This window comes from Gobio gobio, assembly GCF_949357685.1.
Source record: "Gobio gobio genome assembly, chromosome: 18".
NCBI classification, from domain to species: Eukaryota; Metazoa; Chordata; class Actinopteri; order Cypriniformes; family Gobionidae; genus Gobio; species Gobio gobio.
This window is the reverse complement of record NC_137111.1, coordinates 15,224,065-15,247,593: the sequence shown is the minus strand read 5'-3', so window position 1 is coordinate 15,247,593 and position 23,529 is coordinate 15,224,065. Positions and strand designations below refer to the sequence as shown.

The window sequence follows — 23,529 nt, the reverse complement described above, 5'->3', positions numbered from 1 at the left end:
TTGATATCATTTTGATTGTTTTATAGTAATAAAAATAATTTCGTTCAGTTAGAGAACAGAAGCAATTAAAAACTGAACTGAGTAATATAATAACAATATACGGCGGAAGATTCCGTTTCAAAGCTAAATGTAAAAGCGCCCATTTAAGCGAGTTGTCATTGTACTGTTCTGTTTTTTTTTTTTTTTCATTAAGAATAATATTAAACACACCATTCAAGCAATTTACTCCCAAATTGGTGCTCATTCTAAAGTGAAAGTATCCGCGCGGCCGCACAGGAATTCATAACGGTGTGCATTATATGCAGCCTAGCTCCATTCTTCGTGAAAGATAAAGATAGAAATGCGCACAGGAAACAAAAACCTTGCAAAAATGATATACGATCCGCCTAATCCCGGCCAAATCACAGAGATGTCGATTCGCACGGGACTAATATTATCACAGGACCTCTGTGTTCGGTGAAATATGGTAGGTAATTTGAGGGGTAATTTTTTCTTTACAAATTACAGACATGGCCGATTCGCACGGGATTAAGATCACAGACATTCTCTGCAGTTATTACAAATCACCAGAGGTCCCCGGATAATACTAATCCCGTGCAAATAGGGCTATAATAATTATAAACTTCAGTGTTTATTTTTGTGCAACATGGACTTCAATGTTTAATTTGTGTGACTTTACCAAAGCATTTGATTTGTAGGCATATGTTGTTCTCCAGTTGCGAGCCTGTGCGCTTTACCTGATGTTTCAGGGCAAGGCCCGGCAGCTCCGCACGGACTGGAACTGAAAATAATTCAGACTGACAAAATAATAAAAATGACATTCTCCTTCTTTTAAATAATAATAAAATAAATAATAATAATAACGACATTATTCTTCTAAATAATAATAAGCGTCATTAATAATAAAAATCATAATAATAAGAAGAAGAATCTTACAAATTGTCATGCAATTATTAATGTGAATGAATGGTACTCCACATCACATCATCATCACTATTGTACACCCCAATACATGTGACGCGATACGAAATGAAATGCTAATTGTTTCAAAACACGTTCTGTAAAATAATGCATTGTGATAGGTAATGACTCTGGCTCCTCTTCAGTGCCGAGATGCGTCTCTTTGTGGCGATCTTTATGTCACGGGTGACAAAACGCTGGGAAAAGCGGAACCTTTCTTTTTCTTTCCATGTTCCCCGAGGGGAATTATTTTGGTGTAACACCTCACTCCGGTTCCGGGTGCAGCAGAGACTTTGCCCTACCTAATTACTGCTGATGCACGGCAGGTGTGAGGGAGAGGGGAGCGGTGTTTGCACCGGCTTTCCGTTTCACAAGAGGAGGATAAAAGAGCCATTCAGAAGAGAAGAAAGGGGAAGTTCAGTTCAGTTCAGGTCGGGTCAAGTCAGGGTTGAGGTCGAGCTGGTGAAAGTCGACCGGTGTCCAGTTAATCAGCTGTTTGGCTGGGTCTCTGTCGTTGTGTCTTGGGGTAGAAGATCTCCTGGGTGAGCGCTCACGTTGGACGCTGTCGTTTAGAGCTGCTTGGAGAATATTACTGGATTGAGCGGCTGCTTGGATCTGTGCCGGAAGAGGAAGAGAGAAAGATAAGTGAATTAATTACATCGTTGAATCAAATGTAAAGCTGGAAGAAAAGACTGTGAATGTGAAATTTACTATTGAGGAGGACATCTGTTTCAGAGACGCTGGAGAAGAATTGAGAGTTGAATATCCCCATTCAAATGCATGGATGAAGCGAGGCTTCTGATCAGCCCTACTGTGTGAGTGATTTGCAGTTGTTTGCCTTACCTGATGCACGCTGAATTAATGCTGTGGATTTGTAGTGAACACGAGTGCTGTGTGATATGCTGAGAAGAGTCTCCCAACGCCTGCTTCCATTCTGGTGAGATGATCTACTTGTCTCCATCTAAATTCCAGAACGAGACAACTGAACTGGTGAAGTAACGCTTTGTATTATCCTCTCTTCCACTGAGTATTGTCGTGAAGTAATCCCTCATTGAAGGCTCCGGTTAACCCTCTCTCTCTCTGAAATTACAAGCCTCGTGAAGAACCGTATGGCTGTGGAAAAGTCTGAACTGTGATACGTATTGATGGAGCTCTGAAGATGTACAACATCGCTGGTAAAGCTGCTTATTGAGTCTCTCGCTAATGTCTGATAAGAGAATCTGCTGTTAAGAGGAGAAGCCTTACCTGTTACCTACCGTCTGAGTTCTGCAGATGTGCAGCAACGCTGTGAAGTGAGTTTTAAAGTCACCATTCCCCTCTCACGTCCTGGTAAGAGGATCTGCTGCTAAGAGAAGAGACCTTACCTGGTACCTACCGTCTGAGTCCTGCAGATGTGCAGCAACGCTGTGAAGTGAGTTTTAAAGTCACCATTCCCCTCTCACGTCCTGGTAAGAGGATCTGCTGCTAAGAGAAGAGACCTTACCTGGTACCTACCGTCTGAGTCCTGCAGATGTGCAGCGACGCTGTGAAGTGAGTTTTAAAGTCACCATTCCCCTCTCACGTCCTGGTAAGAGGATCTGCTGCTAAGAGAAGAGACCTTACCTGGTACCTACCGTCTGAGTCCTGCAGATGTACAGCAACGCTGTGAAGTGAGTTTTAAAGCCACCATTCCCCTCTCACGTCCTGATAAGAGGATCTGCTGCTAAGAGAAGAGACCTTACCTGGTACCTACCGTCTGAGTCCTGCAGATGTACAGCAACGCTGTGAAGTGAGTTTTAAAGTCACCATTCCCCTCTCACGTCCTGATAAGAGAGTCTGCTGTTAAGAGAAGAAACCTTACCTGTTACCTACCGTCTGAGTCCTGCAGATGTGCAGCAACGCTGTGAAGTGAGTTTTAAAGTCACAATTCCCCTCTCACGTCCTGACAAGAGAAGCTGCTGTTAAGAGAAGAAACCTTACCTGTTACCTACCGTCTGAGTCCTGCAGATGTGCAGCACGCTGTGAAGTGAGTTTTAAAGTCACAATTCCCCTCTCACGTCCTGATAAGAGAATCTGCTATTGAGAAAGTGAACATTACCTGTTACTTACTGTTTGAGTCCTGCAGATGAGCAGCAACGCCGTGGAGTAAGCCTTCCTAGCCACCATCGCTCTATTGTCCCCCGAAGACAGTGGAACATCGTTCCAGCGGCTACTCTGGTCCAATAGCCTGAGAAGACAGGAGTTGCTCATTCTTTGATTGTCATTCAATAAAGACTATTATTTTTGAACTCAATTACTTGCCTCCTCCTTTGTCCGTTTGTTGCGTGCCTGTGGTGTCGGCTCCTCACGGTGGTGTCTGGAGTCAGGGGCGGCTGGGCATTCGAGTCCGCCCCGGCCTGCACCGGTGACACAATTTGGCGTAAGTCGGCAGGGTTGCCACCGTGAGTTGCAGCGGCCACAGGTACGCGATGGCGGATGAAGAGGTCCCACCAGTTCGCTCGCAAGTAATGCCCATCATGATGGGAGCCCCTTGGGCACAACGCTATGGAGGACCAGGATCGGAGCTGAGTTTTCAGGACTGGAAAGCGCAGATAGAATATCTGGCTGGATTACAAGGACTGAGCGCATCACAAGGGGTACAGTTTGTGCTAGGATCGTTAGAAGGAGAAGCTAAAAGAGAAGTTCTTGCTGCATCAGAAGCCACGCGGGCCACTGCGAAGAACATCTTTGATTTCTTGTTTGGAGTATATGGAGATTCTACCCCGGTAGCCATTCTTCGTGCCCAGTTCTTTAACTGTCAGCAGGGGCCTCAGCAGACTCTGCGAGCATACTCCCTGAAACTGCGAGAGCAGTTTGGCCGGCTGAAAGGTCGACAAGATCATGGACTGGGAGAAGGAGATGGCTTATTGAGAGACCAGTTTGTTTTGGGGCTGCGTGAAGGACCGGTGCGCCAGGGCATACGGCTCCAGCTTCGACGAGACCCCACTATGTCTTTTGAGGCTCTTCGACAAGAGGCCTTGGAGTTGGATCAGGGAGAGATGACTCGGACACCAGTTCGTGTGGCGGTCAGCAGCGCCACAGTACCCGCGCCTGTTGAGTCAAATGAGTGGAAGCAGAAATTGAGGACCGAATTACTGGAGGATGTTAAGGGACAGATGGCAGAGTTGTCTCTGAGTCTTTTGAGTGAGCTTCATCGCGGTCGAGTTGAGGGTGGACCGATGATGCGAGGAAGATCATATTCAGATGAGGGGCAAGGACCTGTACGCCGCCCTCCGCGCCCAACGGGCCCCCGGTTTCAGTGGGACCACCAGGGTCGACCCATCTGTATCAATTGTGGAAAGCCGGGACACATCAATCGCCAATGCGACCGTCGTCGAAATTCTCAAGAGGGTTTTTAGTCCCATCGGTCACTGTGGGTCAAGAGGCCGGGACCCCTTCAAGAGACCCTTGTTCTGTTCCGGTGATGAGAGACGACTGGGTTGGGCGTTGCCCCACCGTGGAAGTTCAAGTTAATGGAATGAAGATTAATTGTCTGGTCGATACAGGTTCTCAGGTCACCTTGTTTTCAGAGAGTTTGGCTCTGGAGTTATTCGCGGATCATCGGCTTCACAGGACGGAAACTTCAAGACTCACATTACGTGGAGCGAATGGATTAGATATTCCTTACACTGGGTACATCGTGGTAGACTTTCTGGTTCGAGGGGTCCCTGTCCACCAGAAGGGTGTTGTCATTGTTCGAGACCACTGCTTGGGTCTCCATCGAGCACTGCTAGGGATGAATGTCATTCTGGATTGCTGGGAAGAGCTGTTTAAAGGCCGACCGGCCCGAACGCCCCCGTTAGCAGCAAGGCAGGACTGGGACCGGATCCTGGCCGATTGCCGAAGAGTCCATGCAGCAAGTCAGGTGCAAGATCGGGAGGATATCGGTCGAGTCACCTGCCGGCACGCTCTGTCTGTTCCAGCTCGGAGCGAGGCTGTTCTCTGGGTCCGAGTGCCTGCTGGACCCCGTGAGTCAGGTAACTGTGTCCTGGTAGAGCCCCATGAAGACTGTCAACCCATCGAAGTAGCCCATGGGCTAGCGGTCATACGACGAGGGCGAGTTTCAGTGAAGGTGCGAAACGCCCATCCCTACCCAGTACTCCTTCGTCGGCACCAACGTCTGGTTCGAGTTTCATCTGTCCGTCCTGTCCAAATCCAAGAGCAGCAAGATGTCTGTTTCAGGCAGGTGAGCCCTGCGGTGGTAGAAGTTGCCGTCCGTCCAGTGGAGGCCAGTTCAGGCCCTGTGAGAGGGGAAATGCCGACCCATTTGATGGGGGAGTCGTTGAAGGGTGAGGACCTGGAGGAAGGACAAGTGTTACAGCTCCAGGAGCTCCTGAAGAAGTGGAAACATGTGTTCTCAACCCATGAGGAAGATTATGGCTGTACAGGAGTGATTAAGCACCAAATACCCACCGGAGAAGCAACACCTAGTCGGGAGCGGTACCGTCCGGTGCCCCCCACTCTCTACACTGAAGTCCGCGCTCTGTTAAAAGGGATGCTAGATAGAGGGATCGTTCGAGAAAGTAGTAGTCCTTGGGCAGCCCCGATTGTCCTAGTACAGAAGAAAACGGGAGCCTGGAGATTCTGTGTCGATTACCGCAAGCTCAATAGTGTGACTAAGAAAGATGCATTCCCATTGCCGCGGATCGAAGACTCACTCACGAGTTTGACTCAAGCAGCATGGTATTCAACCTTGGATCTGGCCAGCGGATACTGGCAGGTACAGATGGATGACTGCGACCGAGAGAAAACTGCCTTCACCACACCGTTCGGGCTATTCGAGTGGGACCGGATGCCGTTCGGGTTGTGCAACGCCCCCGCGACCTTTCAGCGACTTATGCAGCGATGCCTGGGAGGGCAACTAGTCGAGTCCACGCTGGTCTATTTAGACGATGTAATCGTTTTTTCCCCTGACTTTCAAACCCACCTGCATCACTTGGAGAATGCCTTCCGGGCCATGGAGAGATATGGGCTAAAGTTGAGACCAGAAAAATGCCAGTTGTTTCGCAAAGAGGTACAATTCCTGGGACATCGAGTCAGCGCTGCCGGTATATCCCCTGATCCAGAGAAAGTTGCAGCAGTCCAAGGCTGGGAACCCCCACGAACAGTGAGGCAAGTGCGGTCGTTCCTAGGCTTCGTAGGATATTATCGACGATTTATTAAAGGATTCTCTGGGCTTGCTAAGCCATTGAACCAGTTTCTTGCTGGCACTGGACGTTCCCGTGGCAAAAGTTCATCGACGGTGCAATGGGACTCAGCATGTGAAACAGCCTTTCAAAATCTGAAGCAGGAACTTCTGAGGGCTCCCATCCTAGCCTATGCAGACTTCACTCAGCCGTTTCTCCTGTATACCGATGCCAGCAATGCAGGATTGGGGGCGGTACTAGCCCAAGAGCAACAAGGAGTGGAGAAGGTAATTGCTTATGCCAGTCGAAGTTTGCACCCTGCAGAGCGGAACGCAGCGAACTACAGTTCCTTCAAGATAGAGTTGCTAGCCATGAAATGGGCCGTGGCCGAGAAATTCAAAGACTACCTGTGGGGAGCTAAGGTGACTGTGATCACGGACAACAATCCTCTAGTCCATTTGCAGACTGCCAAGTTGGGAGCAGTGGAGCAGCGGTGGGTGGCTCAGCTTGCTAATTACGACTATCGGCTTAAGTATCGACCTGGCAGAGAAAACGCGAATGCTGATGCATTGTCCAGACTCCCAGCCATTCAGAGAGATGGCCAAACGCACCTCGATACCCCTGGTCAAGAGGATGAATTGTTGGTGGCGGTCGTGGAAGCTCCCGGGACCCAGGGGGATGTTCCGTCCAGTTGGGGATGGGACCCCGGACGGTGGAGAAGATTACAGCAGGAAGATGAAGACCTGTGTCAGGTCGCCTCGCATCTCAGGCGGGGATTCAGGCTGCGAGCCGAGGAAAGGCAGGCTCAGACAGTGGAAGTACAACAGCTCCTGAAACAGTGGAAGAGATTGCGGATCAGAGAAGGGGTAATCTGTCGTTCACTGCGAGATCCAAGAACTCAGGATACCAGGTATCAAGTGGTGGTCGCAGAGGACCAAGTCCAAGAGCTGTTGATTGCCTATCACACCCATGCTGGCCATCAGGGCCAAGAAAAGACTTTGTCGCTGCTGAGGAGGTATTTCTACTGGTCAGGGATGGAGAAGAAAGTTGAAGAGTTTGTTCAGAGTTGTCCACGGTGCACACTGTTTAAACGCCGGAAGGAGCCTCGAGCCCCACTGGTTCCTTTTCGGCCGAAGGCGCCTCTACACATCATAGGGATTGACTTCCTGACCCTAGGGCGACCCGCAGATCGATATCAAAATATCCTGGTAATGACCGATCTGTTTACCAAGTACGCCTGGGCCGTCCCCACTGTAGACCAGACGGCAGAAACTACAGCCAATGCCCTTTGGAGAACAGTAATACAGCCGTTCGGCTGTCCAGAGACCCTCCATTCGGACCAAGGTCCAAATTTTGAGTCCCGAGTCATACAAGAGCTGAGCCATCTCTATGGTTGTCGAAAGACACACACGACTTCGTATCATCCCCAAGGTAAAGGAGGGTGCGAGAGATTCAATCAGACCCTGTTGGGGCTATTGGGAACGTTGGAGAGTGAGCAACAGTGTCGATGGGCCGAGAGCCTCCCTACGTTACTACAAGCCTATAACAATAGTGTGCACAGCATCACCGGGTATGCCCCTTCTTATCTCATGTTTGGGCGTCATCTACGTCTACCTGTAGACTTGCTCCTGGGCACCGAGGCCACCGAAGGAGAGTACAACACCACGGACTGGCTAAATCGACACCACCAACAATTACTAAATGCCTACAAGCGAGTTTCAGGCCATTTGAGTGCTGCAGCAGCTAAGACCAAGCGGCTGTATGATCGAACTGCCAGAGAAGCCCCTTTACTGCCTGGAGATCGAGTGCTGGTAAGGGACAACCGACGTCCAGGGAAAGGAAAGCTCCATGAGCGTTGGGAATCGACACCATATGTGGTGGAACACCGACAGGGGCCTGATGCTCCAGTCTACTCGGTACGGCCTGAGGGAAAGTCGGGACCCATACGGGTACTTCATCGAAATTTGCTCCGTCCATGTCCGAACTATCCACAGCCCGCGGCTGAAATACAGAGTGCGCCGCCTGCCCCCAATGTGCCCATGATAGGGTGGGTAATAGTCCCAGGGAACCCCGAAGTGGAGGCCCGAGTGGCTCCACCCACGCCACCCCGACGGTCCCAGCGGGACACCCGAGGACAGCCACCTGAGAGATATGGCGACTGGCATTAGAAAGACCAGTTCTAGGGACTAGAACCGATTGGCAGAGGGGGATGTCACGGGTGACAAAACGCTGGGAAAAGCGGAACCTTTCTTTTTCTTTCCATGTTCCCCGAGGGGAATTATTTTGGTGTAACACCTCACTCCGGTTCCGGGTGCAGCAGAGACTTTGCCCTACCTAATTACTGCTGATGCACGGCAGGTGTGAGGGAGAGGGGAGCGGTGTTTGCACCGGCTTTCCGTTTCACAAGAGGAGGATAAAAGAGCCATTCAGAAGAGAAGAAAGGGGAAGTTCAGTTCAGTTCAGGTCGGGTCAAGTCAGGGTTGAGGTCGAGCTGGTGAAAGTCGACCGGTGTCCAGTTAATCAGCTGTTTGGCTGGGTCTCTGTCGTTGTGTCTTGGGGTAGAAGATCTCCTGGGTGAGCGCTCACGTTGGACGCTGTCGTTTAGAGCTGCTTGGAGAATATTACTGGATTGAGCGGCTGCTTGGATCTGTGCCGGAAGAGGAAGAGAGAAAGATAAGTGAATTAATTACATCGTTGAATCAAATGTAAAGCTGGAAGAAAAGACTGTGAATGTGAAATTTACTATTGAGGAGGACATCTGTTTCAGAGACGCTGGAGAAGAATTGAGAGTTGAATATCCCCATTCAAATGCATGGATGAAGCGAGGCTTCTGATCAGCCCTACTGTGTGAGTGATTTGCAGTTGTTTGCCTTACCTGATGCACGCTGAATTAATGCTGTGGATTTGTAGTGAACACGAGTGCTGTGTGATATGCTGAGAAGAGTCTCCCAACGCCTGCTTCCATTCTGGTGAGATGATCTACTTGTCTCCATCTAAATTCCAGAACGAGACAACTGAACTGGTGAAGTAACGCTTTGTATTATCCTCTCTTCCACTGAGTATTGTCGTGAAGTAATCCCTCATTGAAGGCTCCGGTTAACCCTCTCTCTCTCTGAAATTACAAGCCTCGTGAAGAACCGTATGGCTGTGGAAAAGTCTGAACTGTGATACGTATTGATGGAGCTCTGAAGATGTACAACATCGCTGGTAAAGCTGCTTATTGAGTCTCTCGCTAATGTCTGATAAGAGAATCTGCTGTTAAGAGGAGAAGCCTTACCTGTTACCTACCGTCTGAGTTCTGCAGATGTGCAGCAACGCTGTGAAGTGAGTTTTAACGTCACCATTCCCCTCTCACGTCCTGGTAAGAGAATCTGCTGCTACGAGAAGAGACCTTACCTGGTACCTACCGTCTGAGTCCTGCAGATGTGCAGCAACGCTGTGAAGTGAGTTTTAAAGTCACCATTCCCCTCTCACGTCCTGGTAAGAGGATCTGCTGCTAAGAGAAGAGACCTTACCTGGTACCTACCGTCTGAGTCCTGCAGATGTGCAGCGACGCTGTGAAGTGAGTTTTAAAGTCACCATTCCCCTCTCACGTCCTGGTAAGAGGATCTGCTGCTAAGAGAAGAGACCTTACCTGGTACCTACCGTCTGAGTCCTGCAGATGTACAGCAACGCTGTGAAGTGAGTTTTAAAGCCACCATTCCCCTCTCACGTCCTGATAAGAGGATCTGCTGCTAAGAGAAGAGACCTTACCTGGTACCTACCGTCTGAGTCCTGCAGATGTACAGCAACGCTGTGAAGTGAGTTTTAAAGTCACCATTCCCCTCTCACGTCCTGATAAGAGAGTCTGCTGTTAAGAGAAGAAACCTTACCTGTTACCTACCGTCTGAGTCCTGCAGATGTGCAGCACGCTGTGAAGTGAGTTTTAAAGTCACAATTCCCCTCTCACGTCCTAATAAGAGAATCTGCTATTGAGAAAGTGAACATTACCTGTTACTTATTGTTTGAGTCCTGCAGATGAGCAGCAACGCCGTGGAGTAAGCCTTCCTAGCCACCATCGCTCTATTGTCCCCCGAAGACAGTGGAACATCGTTCCAGCGGCTACTCTGGTCCAATAGCCTGAGAAGACAGGAGTTGCTCATTCTTTCCTCAAGTTGATTGTCATTCAATAAAGACTATTATTTTTGAACTCAATTACTTGCCTCCTCCTTTGTCCGTTTGTTGCATGCCTGTGGTGTCGGCTCCTCACGGTGGTGTCTGGAGTCAGGGGCGGCTGGGCATTCGAGTCCGCCCCGGCCTGCACCGGTGACATTTATATCTGACCACTTTTTTTTTTCACCTACAATAAACAAGAAAACTCATACTTAACTTGATCACTTTTGGTCTATATTAAGCAATACAACATTATTACCTCTGCTGGAGTGCGCTTCTCAACCCCCACACTATTAACAGTACTCGTAATTTGGGTCCATATTTTGTTTTTGTGGGTGCCTTTAATCCCACTCTTTAAACTCCCAAATAAAACAATTTTGTTTTTTCCACTTCCCTGGTGATGGTCTCGATCTCCACGTCGGAGAAGTTTCGCTTCTTTGCCGTCTTCCGTGTGTCCATGGCGTAAAATGAGGGCGTGGGGGAGGCAGAGACTTTAATATATAGGGGCCTGTTATTCTAATGACAATCGTTTTTAGCCGCGGCATTTATCAAGGGCAGGTATTGCATACACCTGGATTTCAGAGGTGCGCACAGCTTCATAAATCAGGCGGTGAGAGGAGTGTAAGCATAATCTTACACCAACATATATGCCTGTTTCTACGCAAGATTGATAAATGAGAGCCATTGTGCCTGATCTCGTACTTTTATCATCAAAAGTACAATCCATGTACATCTGCTGTACTGAAATCAGCTTCCATTCGAACACAGTGTATCTAGATAAGGAGATGCAGGGGTTTCTAGATGTGGATAGAACCCAACCCCTCTTGGCTCCCCTATACCAGTCCCTCCAGGGGTTATACTTTTTGGATGAAGGCCATACTGTAAGGGTACTTCCACATCTTCCACCTGGTAAGTTTTTTTTTTCATTTATATCAAAAAGGGACAAAATCATCAACTTAATTTGATATGGGTGGATATCCCCCGGCCTGCGAAGGGCGTTGGGGGTATGTGGCGAGCAGCGAGGCTGAGGGACCGTGAGAACGGGACGAGGCCGCGGTCATTAGTGATGATGATCGCCAGCTGCGTGCCGTCGGCCTCGTGTCTCACGGAGGAGTGACGGGAGTATAAAGGAGGAGCGACGACAGTGAATGACAAGAGAGGACCAGGCCTGGACTATGATTTGTATTTTGTTTACGTTTTTTTTATGTATGTGCACGGCAGTCGTCCGTGAGGGGCTGGCTCTTTTACTTTTACTTTGTTTGTTTATTTGATTAAAGTTTATTCTTGAATGTTCGCCGGTTCCCGCCTCCTTCTTCCCACACAAACTAACCTCGTTACAGTGGAATGTAAAAATAAAATAACAGGCAGCATACCAACGTTCAACCCCCCCAATGTTCAAACCAAATCTACGCCCTTGCTCACTATACAAGGATTCCAATGCATCATAATATAATTAAACATCTAAACTTGTTACTCGGTTTTCATAAGAACAATGCATATATTTACTTTTCTGGAAAGAGATAGTCTCATTCTGTGGTATGACAGGAAATGGAAGCTTTAGCATAAGTTCTGCCGGGAAGACTTAATTGTCATGTCACTTTAATTTTATCTATCCAATCACATGCTAAATACCTGGGTATAAAAGATCGGTACTTACGCATGTTTGAGTTCGCAGATGCTGACGCTCCAATTCACCGCCATCCTCCCCACCACCTCCAAGTTAAATCCTTCCCTACATCCACCCCACCACCAGGATGGTCCCTTCCATACCTCACGGGGGGGTCGGCTGCGCCTCTGCCTTCGTCTTCAGGCAGGATATGCAGAGTCCGGACCCTCAGATTGCTAGCTACGGACGGGGCCTATGCCAATATACTTTATTGCTTGCTGGGTTGTTAATAAATGGATTATTGTCACAGTATTTAATCTCCCGAGTCTTTCTGGCAGAACTATATAAAAAAAAGAATGCATTCATAATGTAAGAAGTTTCCATCTGAAAGGCATAGTGTTGTTGTTTTTTTGGTGGCTGAAATAATTAACTAAATGATAAACTCAAATTATTTATTTTAATCAGACATTCTAATTGTTTCAATGATTTTCCTCTCACAGGGAACACCTGGAGTCTGATGGCAATGAGCTCCCTCAGAGCCTCCTGGAGCTCAACACCAGAATCAGGAGGGGAAAGGGGGCAAAAAAAAAATTGTGGGAGGAAATGGCCGGTAGGCTGACTGCAAAATTTGGCCTGGTTTTCTCTCCAGCCAAAGCTGCCCACAAATGGCAGACCCTGTTGATGGCTACAAAGGTGTCAAGGACAATAATAATAGCACAGGGAGGGGGGTAGTTCGGTTCAAGTTTTTTGATCAGATGGATTCACTTTTAGGAGGACAGCATGACATTGAATTCCCAGTTGTGGGAGATAATGAGGGGGGCCTAAATGTCAGTAGGCCGGAGGTGCTGGGTGCAGGGGGGGCAGGGGGGCATGGACAGGGACAGCTATCAAGTGCAGTGGAGGTTTGTCCATAGAATTGTGCAGGTACCAGCAGAGCAGGAGGTAAACGGACACCAAACACACGTAGACTGAGGGGGACTAGGACACTGGCAAACCAACTTGTAGATGTTATCCAGGATTCAGAACAGGCTAGCCAGAGGAGACACTGTGAAATACTTAAGGAAATGAGAGCTCAGCGTATCTCATTTGAGAATTTAATGAGAGAGTATCTCAGCAAGCAATAAACTGTTCCATTTGTCTCTTCTGTGGCTGTTCTGATTGCCTAGAAGGCCCTCAAATACTTCACACATCCTCACATAAGCATTCTTCCTTTACACACCCTTCATCTCTTCTTCCCAACACCCCTCCTCTCCTCCCCCCAAAACTGTATATGTGTGACTGTATATTTAATGCATTCAATGGTATTTTTGGAGCATTGTTCCACTTGTGTTTTTGAAATTGTTGTCATTAATAAATATAGTTTTGTCTTCATATTATTTGCAGTTATTGTCTATTTTGCTGTTTGATAAATGCACAATGCCCCAAATTAATACTTGTATAATAATGCCCCATAATGCACATGGACGTCTTAACAGCCCCAAGCATCATCCATGGTGTTATTATGGGGCATTATACAGCCCCAAGCATTATCCATGGTCAAGTAGACATTACAACATTGCTGCTAGTACAGTGATTACTCTTGAATCCACTGCTGCTAGAACAACGATTATCAGAGACACACTGCAACAATTTATACACTGTATTCAATGGATCAAATTTGATAAATGTAAAAATCAAATACAAAAGTACATCAAGAAGAACAAACTTCAGGGACTTAAGTTATCAACCTGGTACAACAAATACATATTAAAAATTTAATTCTAAGAACAATTGCCTTGAATGTGCAGCAAAAGGAAAAAAAGTAGTTTCCTTAAAGTAGATCAATTTTTGAAAATTAACTATTCAAATGTTTTCATCCTCATGACGAGGGCACCCAGCGGGATGGTCCTCGCACATGTCTGTAGGTCCGGTGCAGAGGTTGTGGAGCATGCAGGCTGACATGATCAGCATGATCACCACATCCAGCCAGGTGTTTTGCAGATCTCTTATTTTCCTCCACTTGCATTTGACCCTGTTAAAAGATTACAGTACACAAAGTCAGCTCATGTAACAGATTGGAAGTCTGTTAATTTTAAATAAATTAAGATTCCCAGCCACACCAACACAGAGAGAAAGACACAAGAAATACCAAAATAGTATTTTATTATTTTTTAAAAGTTAAAGTTAAAAGGGCAGCATAATCACAATTTCATCCTCAAAAACCAGATGAGACAACAATAAAAAAACATGAATTGTCCAATAATCTGTCCCAGGGAAAAAACAATACCAAAATCCAGTCAAATCCAGATTTCCGCTCCGTATTTTCCCTGCCGCCGGCAAAGAATATCTGTTTCAGCGAGGCCTCTAATAGCCTCTAAGAGACTCCAATCCCGAAAAATCTTAAACTTAAATCTCAGATTACTAAAATGACAACTTTCCTTTCCTACTTCAAGTGGGCTCATCAACAGTGCTATCGTGTCTGCTGCTCTGCCGTCGACTCCTGGATCTGACACCTTAGCAGAAATGGACATCTAAGAACCCCTTCTCTAACTCAGATGTTAAAAACACACACACGCATCAGCGTGGGAATAAAAGAACCACTTCCCTTTAGTTGGAGTTTTGTGAGCGTTGACACAGCAAAGTCTGGAATTCGGCTCCACCAGGCACAGGAAATCCAGCCAGCAACAACACCGAGGGAAAAGAAGATCAGTAAAAGTCCGCTTCAGCACACGGCTCGTTCATCTGTCCAGAGCGTTCTCTCTCCCGGTAAGAGATCTAGCGTCCTTTTTATTGGGAGTGATCTGATCAGCTGGCAAATTAGATCGCTGATGTGATTGGGGTTCTACAGGTGTGTCGATTAGTGTTTGTTATTGTTGCAGTTTGTGAAGGAGGAAAAACAGTACCATCAATGATCCAGCAAAATCACAGCAAACAAGGAAAACCACAGCAAACAATATGAACATGAATCCACCACAAACAATGTAATAAATTAGTCCACAGCAAACAAATATGAAAGTTAAGGCAGAAATTGCTATATCAATCAATAACAATTTCCAAAACAAAATAAGGTTAACCAATCAATCACACTGCTCTACTTATTTTGTATTATATGACACTCACACACCAGGAAACGGGAGATAGGCTCTGCCCTATGGGCAGTTACTTACCTGCCAAAAGCTTGTTCCACCACAACACGTCCTTTGCAGATCTGTGTGTTCCTCAGCTGGTCCTGGATGGTCAGGGCACCATTGTCCCGCGTTGGCGTGATAATAAATGTGTATTCGCGACTGATGTAGGTGCTGTCGCCGAGTAGCATGTACCTTAAGATGAGAGGACAGATTCCCAGGGTGGGAAATTTACAATTGAGCAGCTAGGACATTTGAAGAAAGTGGGCTTCTGTGAGCAGTATTGTGAGCAGTTTTGACAGAAAGGTGGGTAAACTGACACCAATTTCAGGACTAATTAGAACATTTTTGTCAAGACTGCAGCTGTGCACAGATCCTATACAGGAGGTAGTGCACATGACATATTTGGATAACAAAATAATCTGTTTATTCTAAAAGACTGACATCGGTAGAAGATGAGGAGGATGGACCAATGCAATTGTGGGTTTAAGCTAAATGTTCTCATCCAGCATATACAGGGGGTACTGAAAATAACATACTTGTATACACATAGCATCAGTCTTCTCCAAGATACTACAAAATACTCACCTCCCCATTTTTTCTACCCATCTTGCGAAGAAGGTGGATTTCTTGAGGATCCTGGAGTCATGTACCCTGCCTGAATATCAGAAGTGGTTTATTGCTGTGTATGCTATCCCTCGAAGGAATGTGCTTGTGGAATATTGGTGCATGACAGCTACAGGATTCAATATACAATTACCAGGTGCTCCTACAAAGATGTCCCGAAACCTCCCTTTTCCATCCACAATACCCTGGAGGACTACAGAATAGTAGCCTTTTCTATTGAGGTAGTCCCCTCCTCTGACAGGTGGCCGCTCTAGTTTTATGTGGCATCCATCTATGGCACCTGCAATACACAATAACAAAGCACAGGTTATGACACAGATATACAATTTGACTAGTGGTATTTTTTGATTGATTGATCCTATAATACAGTGTATATTAATGCTCTGAGTATTTAGATCTTAGATATATTTATTTATTTGGAAGGGACAGTGCGAGTTATAGTGCAAGCATTATCAATCACAATATTTCAAACTGTTTTTTGTTCTCAGTCCAGCAGCAGTCAGTTCATTTGTTTTCTAGCAGCAATGTAACACCTAAACTTTCTACCTGTGTGCAGATGATTTGGACAAATTGAACTTGTCTGAAATTTCTCGAAAGCTATTCAGGTTTGCCATGTACCAGAGGAAGAGTGCAACCTTTAAACAGAGAATGTATCCCAGACACTCAACAAATTATCACAAACGGAACAATTTAGTTGATGTATTTAATTGTGTTATTCTATTAAAACTCATTTACATTTTCATGCATTTTCAAACAACCAGTCTTTAATCGGGCATATACCTACCTTTTGCTTGAGAGGAATCTCAACCGCTCCATCATGCTGGTCCCCTTTCAGACCATGCTGTCTCAGGACCTCAATGAGGTAGACAAACTGTGAATGGGTGACCCGGAGATGGTGGTAAAATGTCTTCTCATCCATATGAACAGAAGCTCCCATTCTATGCCAGTCTTCAAAATTGTTGTCTGTGTCAGGACAAATCGAGCAATTGCATTTCTGCAAAGTAAGATAAAACAGCCTTAATGAATGAATAGCAAAACCTTCATAATGGGATTCATCCTTTAGGAGCTAAGCCATTCACTTCACTATAGGCTATTGAATTATTGGTCTTCAACGAGTGTAGGATGTGTGTGTGTGTGTGTGTGTGTGTGTGTGTGTGTGTGTGTGTGTGTGTGTGTGTGTGTGTGTGTGTGTGTGTGTGTGTGTGTGTGTGTGTGTGTGTGTGTGTGTGTGTGAGAGAGAGAGAGAGAGAGAGAGAGAGAGAGAGAGAGAGAGAGAGAGAGAGAGAGAGAGAGAACAGTTGAAGCAGACAAAACTTCTAGTTCTCAGATTCACACTGCTGGGTCATTCTCATAAACTGGTGGTCAGAGGCCTTCACATTCTCACACACACTCAGAAGGGCCAAATCGTTTATTAAAATAAGGTATTGCTCTAACGTTATTTATACGCAAATGTTATGCATTATCAGCAGCTTTTCTAGCGTTAGCTAGTTTTCAGTCCATTGAGTGCAAGAATAAATTAAGTTTCCCTCAAGTAAGCAATGAGTATGCACCTTTGGCGATATAAATGATGTTATGTAACTGAAGACCGGACCTATACCGCTGAACACCAGAATGAGCACTCTGGATCCCTTTCAGGAACTCGTGGACGCTGTCCGCCAAGCACTGCCATCCAGTCCACCAGCACCTCCACCAGCGAGCACTTCTGCAAACACTGTCACCTCTCCTTCACCACCGTGCTGGGTCAAAGAATATTAAGGCAGATGCCTTATCCCGTCTCTACAGTCCCGAAGAAGTTACCAAGGAATTTGAGCCCATTCTGCCAGAGAAACTTTTCGTAAGTCGCATCACCTGGTTAGAGGAAACCATGCCCTCCTCCAATGTCTCCACCAACACTCCGCCGGGTTGCCCACCAGGTTTGCTTTACATCACACGGACACGGTGCACTCCCCTCATCCACACTTCCCACACGTCATTGGGCACTGGCCACCCTGGGGTCAATGAAACCCTCTCGCTGCTGAAAGACCGCTTCTGGTGGCCAAACATGGCATCTGACGTCAGAAGGTATGTGAGGGGTTGCAAGGAATGCGCCATCTCCAAGAGCCCTCGACTTGTTAATGAAATCTGTTTGAAAACTGTAATATTTTTCACGATGGAAACAAAGGATTGCTGTTTCCAGCATGTATCATGATAGGACAAAATAAAACGTTTTTTTTTACAGTTGTTTTGTAATTGCAGTAATATTGGAGAACTGGAATACTGGAGTTTAGCATTTCATAATTTTAAGGTTTAAAGAAAGAATATACTATGCTGTATTTATCCTTGTGATCTCTTGGGTGTTCCAGTTTGGATTTATTAATAAAAGACAGTTTGTTTGTTAAACTCCATTGTGTGTTTACTGCAGCTGCTACATATTACATAAAAAAGATCAGAATGAGTTAGACTTCACTCTTCCTTTCATACAATAGGAAGCTTGCTTTAAGACAAGCTCTGGGCGTTGCCCTCAAATGAGAACATTGAACATGAGCTGAGACAACTTTATTTACACTCTCTGCTTACATCTCAGTGAGCCTGAATCAGCAGCAGTAGTATTGAACTCTGGTAAGTCAAAACAATATTTGCTAAGAAGGTGGACTCAAATGTTTATTTAAGTGTTAAGTTACTATGTTTACTATGCTAAAAATAGGGCTTGGAAACCTGAAACGCTATTCAGAAACGGTATTGTGCTATTCAGTGTGTGTATAAGTATTTGCTCAACGCTCTACAGGGTTCTTTTTAGGGAGGGGGGTATTCTTTTCAAAAGTTTGGCTTCACACAGTTTGCTCAGAAATACTAGTTGGACTTGAGGGTTCTTATTCTTAGGACATGTACAGAACACCTACATGTATAAAAATGACTTTAAAATGCCTATTATAATAGATGGAATTATGCCAAGTTGCTAAATCTCATGCAACTAGTTTGTGAAGCTGTTACTGTAGTTTGTCTAACATTGTTGCTGAACCAATTTCCACTGCGCAGCAAGAGCACTTCCTTATACTTTGAACATTATGAAAGAAAGAAAATTTGTTAAAACTGGACAATGTGAGGGCATTTCAGAATGTGTTAGGATTTATGCATATTGCATTATTGTCACTATGGCTTTGACTTCTTAGTGGTTGTTTTCACAATCTCTGCTTATATCTCAGTGACATAGAATAAGCATACTGGTCAGTTGTCAAATATGGTAAATCATTTATTTGACTCAATTTAAGAACCCCAGACTGTAGCTCAAGATAACATTAATTAAAAAAGGGTGAATTAAAAGTTAAATTAGAATATCAACAGCAACAACAACAACAACAATAACAGAACACCTAAGTGGATCAAAATTTGATCTTGAATGTCAGTGTTACAGACAGGTTGACTTTAAAGGGATAGTTCACCCAAAAATTTTAATTCTGTCATTAATTACTCACCCTCATGTCGTTCCAAACCCCTAAAACCCATAGTCCATGTAACTCCAGTGGTTCAACCTTACTTTTATGAAGCGACGAGAATACTTTTTGTGCACAAAAACAAATAAAAATAACGACTTTATTCAACAATTTTGTTCTAGCCTGTGTCAGTCTCCTGACTCCACACGCATGCGTGTGATGACACGGGAGCTTTAACTTTAAACTGCAGTGAGAGTAAAGCGTTTCTACAAAATAAAACCAAGGGTAATGCAGATATGACGCAATCGACAGTCGACACACGTCCCGGTTCCTTGGTTAAAATAGCCATTTCTCACGATTTACAAATAGTTGGAAACATTTGGGATATTGAAAGTACTCAACTGAACAAAATATATAACACTGGCCTGGTGGTTTTTGGATATTTTACTGAAAAAATGTTACATAGTGCACCTTTAAGAGTAAAATCTGCTCCGTTATAATGATGTCTGCAAGTAGAAACAACACTCAAAAAAGTCTGTAAAACTAGGGCTAGGATAAAGGAAATGTCCTGGCAGAAAATTAGTACCTTTTCTGTTTTTATACAGATTTTTTTTTCTTACAGTGAACCCTTGCCTTGTTTGCCTCCAAAACTAATACAACATAACTTGACTTTAATTTAATAGTAAGCGCATGATGAAAGGAAACATTTTGAAAGGAAAAATTATTGCTCAAACTAATCTCAAACTTTTGAATTTGTTGTCATAAGTGGGATACAAAAAGAAGTGCCAACAAAGCAATTTTGGCTCAACCAATGCCATGAGTTTGGGGGCGGAACTATCAGTTTGTGCAACCAATAGAAGACGGGAAGAGTATGATCTGTTATCATTATTTTTCACCATGGAAACAAATGATTGCGGTTTCCTGCAGATGCATTTATCATGATAGGACATGATAAAACATGATGGATACGTTTACTGCAATTTCAGTTAAGTGTTTATTATTTCATAATTATCTTAGCTGGTTTGCTCACTTGAGTATTTGCTGTTAGTTTAAATTGTTGCTTAAGCACTGACAGCAAGACATTATTGTATATTATTAAACAATTTAACAAAAGAAAGAAAGATTTTACTCTACCATCTTGATGTCACTATGACATAGCCTACAAGAGGAAGCTTGCTTTTAGACAAGCTCTGGGCGGTCATTGCCCTCAAATGAGAACATTGAACTTGAGCTGAGACAACTTTATTTACATTCTTTGCTTACATCTCAGGGAGTCTGAATCAGAAAACTAGTCAGTAGTGAACTCTGGTAAGTCAAAAACATATTTGCTCAGAAGTTGGTCTCAAATGTTTTTATTTTTTAAATGTTAAGTTAAATGTATTTACTATGTAAAAAAAATAGGGCTTGGAAACCTGACAGTGCTGTAAAATGACGTGTAAGGATAAAAGGAAATCATGCATGATGGTTTAAACACCCGTTCTTGAATGGTTAAATTTTCTTTTAAAAATCTGTCAACATTTGTGGATGCCATGCATCATTTAAAGGGTTAAAACTGCATGATGACTTTGGTGTATAATTATTTCAAGTTGTGGTTGCTCTTGCAACAGTACTTTTAACTTCTACTAGTTTATGAAACTGCTGTTACTCTAAAACAATTGCTTCAGCATTTTACACTAAGCAGGAATACACACTTCCTTGCATACCGCAAACATCCTCTATTGTTGCAACAAGTTTACTTCTACTTCTTGGGGAGAGTGAGAGTGTTGTAACAAGTTAGTTGTTACACCATCATTTTATCCCATTAGAAATAGGGACTTTAAGCAACAGCTGCTGATGGAACGGCAACGGTGACCGGAAGTAAACTGTTAACTGCCATAGCCAAAGAACACAAAAATGACTAAGCAACAATAAAGAGCATATATTTAATCAATATATTTAACAAAATACAAAAGAGGTCATTTTTTTAAAAAGCAAGAAAAGGGTAGATTTTGGCATTAAATTATGTTCAGATTAAAATGCCACATAACTATAAAATATAACACTTAATTATCTAATCTGTCACCAGGGTTTGAAATTAACTTTTTCACTCACCGGCCAATTTGGCAACTTAATGTTTAAGTTACCGGCCATTCAAAACTTCTTGCCAAAAATAAACCAGATTACCTACGTCACAGCTAATATATATATATATATATATATATATATATATATATATATATATATATATATATATATATATATATATATATATATATATATATATATATATATATATATATATATATATATATATAATTTATATAGTCAGAATTTGTCCTCTAACATTTAATCCATCCAAGTTAGTGCACACACTTAGGAGTAGTGTGTAATGAAAACCTACAAGGGTAACTTCCATATTACATCAGAAGAACATCACATGCATCACAATACAATAGACATTAAACATTAGCCGCTGTTGCTTAAAGTCCCTAATGTGTTCCTGAGGCGACAGCAGAATTATATTTCTGTTGCAGAATTGTGTTGAATTGTGAACTGTTTTTACAGAAAATACACAGCAACTTTGACTGTTGAACAACCATGACACCCAACGCCACTGCACATCACTGTGGAACGTCAACTCAGAACCTGGTGGCATCCATCCTTCCTCCTCTACTCATCATCGAGCTGTTACTCGGTCTACCAGGCAATGTGTTGGCACTGTCAGTCTTCAGCAAAAACCTTATGTCTTTGAGAGCCAACGTTATGTTCCTCTTCAACCTGGTTTTGTCAGACTTTTTGCTTCTCGTGAGCCTACCCTTCCGTATTGACAACTTCATACGTGGCGAGAAGTGGATATTTGGAGACGCATGGTGTCGGGTCAACCTATTTATGCTGTCAGTCAATCGTTCGGCCAGCATTGCCTTCATGACTGCGGTGGCGGTTGACCGCTACTTTAAAGTGGTCCATCCGCATCACAAAATTAACCACATAAGTACAAAAAAAGCAGCTGGGGTTGTCGGCCTCATCTGGGCTGTTGTGATATCTCTAAGGATTCCTTTGCTGGCCAACACTCTTCTGAATGTTGAAAATAACAGTTCCCTTTGTAGGAGCTTCAGTAACTATGAGAAACCACCACTAGGCATCCGCCTCCATTATGCAGTGTTTATTTTAGAGTTCTTTGTGCCTCTATTACTTCTGGTCTTCTGCTCTGTGCGTATTGCATGTATCCTACAGTCTCGCCAGATGGACAAGGACAAGAGAGGGCAAAGGGCTATTCGAACTGTATTAGTGATCGTAGGGGTTTTTGTCTTCTGTTTCTTCCCTAGCATTGGCACAGGATTGACAGCAATCTATTTAAAAAACCTTGGAGATAAGTACTGTAAGGCTTACAATCTCACCAGTCAGTTGTTCTCTATGTCCATAGCCTTTACCTACCTAAACAGTGCTCTTGACCCGGTCATCTATTGCTTCTCCAGCTCTATCTTCCGCAATTATTTGAAAAAAGCTATAAACCAGACTGGATTAGCAAAGCTACAGATGAGCCGACGGGACAGTATGCCCAGCGGAAGTGATTGAGAATGGATTGGATTTTATGAGCATTGGTGCAGTGTTACTGCTTAATATACAATTACTTTTTATTGTATTTTGTTTGTCTAGTTTTCTTTATGATACATATACATATATACATACTATTATATTTTGGACATATATTGTTTTGTATTCTGATGCAAACAGTAGAAATTGTATATAATACATCATAGCATAAACATTATCTGCTTTTAACGTAATTAATAAATAAAAAGTATTAATAAAGCCACAAGGAAAATTTTTTTTTTTTTTTTTTTAGAAATTTGAATAAATAATGAAATATGTATATATTATTATTTCAATAATCATTTCAATTATTATTTAAGTTTTGTATTATATTAAATAATTGTGTTATTTCAATTATTTCAATATTACATAACATACATTTTCTTGTTGTTTATCCATAATTCAGATTCTGTGTAACTGTTTTTACAAATGGCCTCGTAACAGCTTGAGCTAAACAGACCACCAAGAAAATGCAAAAGCAACTGCAAGCACTTGTTATTACCCATATTGCTTCAAACACGGATGAAAATACGGGTTGTTAGAAATAAAGACACAGATGAAATTTGGCTCCAATCATGTCGTCATAGCTGTAACAGAGGGCTAGAGTGGAAGCAGAACAGGGTCTCTTAACTGCCAGTGGGGACGATTGCACTTCAAAAGCTTTTCAAAACCACAAGGGTTTGGGTATTTTTGGAAAATATTAGTGTAATATTGCTGCCCAGTTGTATCAGCACAAACATATGTTGTTAAAACATACCTTGATTCTGAGATTAAATTATATTTGTTTTTAATGTTTTTGCAGAACCTCCAAGAGCCTCCAAGTCAAAGTTAAAGGGATAGTTCACCTAATACACATTTCTTTCTGCTGTGGTAGTATTATGAATAGGGATGCACCGAATCCAGATTTTTGGGGTTCGGCCGAATACCGAATCCACTGGTTAAGATTCAGCCGA

General features: G+C 43.8%; 2 protein-coding genes across 4 annotated transcripts; one reads left to right on the top strand and one right to left on the bottom strand.

Moving 5' to 3' along the window:
- Positions 1 to 13,487: 13,487 nt before the first annotated feature.
- Positions 13,488 to 16,530, bottom strand: LOC307141782 (putative nuclease HARBI1; the record flags this gene model as incomplete). The annotated part of the gene is made up of 5 exons (XM_079842236.1): positions 13,488 to 14,683; positions 15,009 to 15,161; positions 15,555 to 15,624; positions 15,727 to 15,873; positions 16,374 to 16,530. 5 exons carry the CDS (start codon positions 16,528 to 16,530, stop codon positions 14,659 to 14,661), a joined length of 552 nt encoding a protein of 183 aa, XP_079698362.1. The 3' UTR covers positions 13,488 to 14,658.
- A 1,500-nt stretch (positions 16,531 to 18,030) lies between these two features.
- Positions 18,031 to 22,855, top strand: hcar1-3 (hydroxycarboxylic acid receptor 1-3). 3 transcript variants are annotated; one of them, XM_079842299.1, is made up of 2 exons: positions 18,031 to 18,191; positions 21,548 to 22,855. In XM_079842299.1, the coding sequence occupies exon 2, from the start codon at positions 21,581 to 21,583 to the stop codon at positions 22,556 to 22,558; it is 978 nt and encodes a 325-aa protein (XP_079698425.1). In that variant the 5' UTR covers positions 18,031 to 18,191; positions 21,548 to 21,580; the 3' UTR covers positions 22,559 to 22,855. The 3 variants fall into 3 exon arrangements, with proteins under 3 accessions (XP_079698425.1, XP_079698427.1, XP_079698426.1); XM_079842301.1 differs by lacking the exon at positions 18,031 to 18,191 and adding an exon at positions 19,770 to 19,988 and having other exon boundaries at positions 21,548 to 22,848; XM_079842300.1 differs by lacking the exon at positions 18,031 to 18,191 and adding an exon at positions 20,185 to 20,311.
- Positions 22,856 to 23,529: the final 674 nt, after the last annotated feature.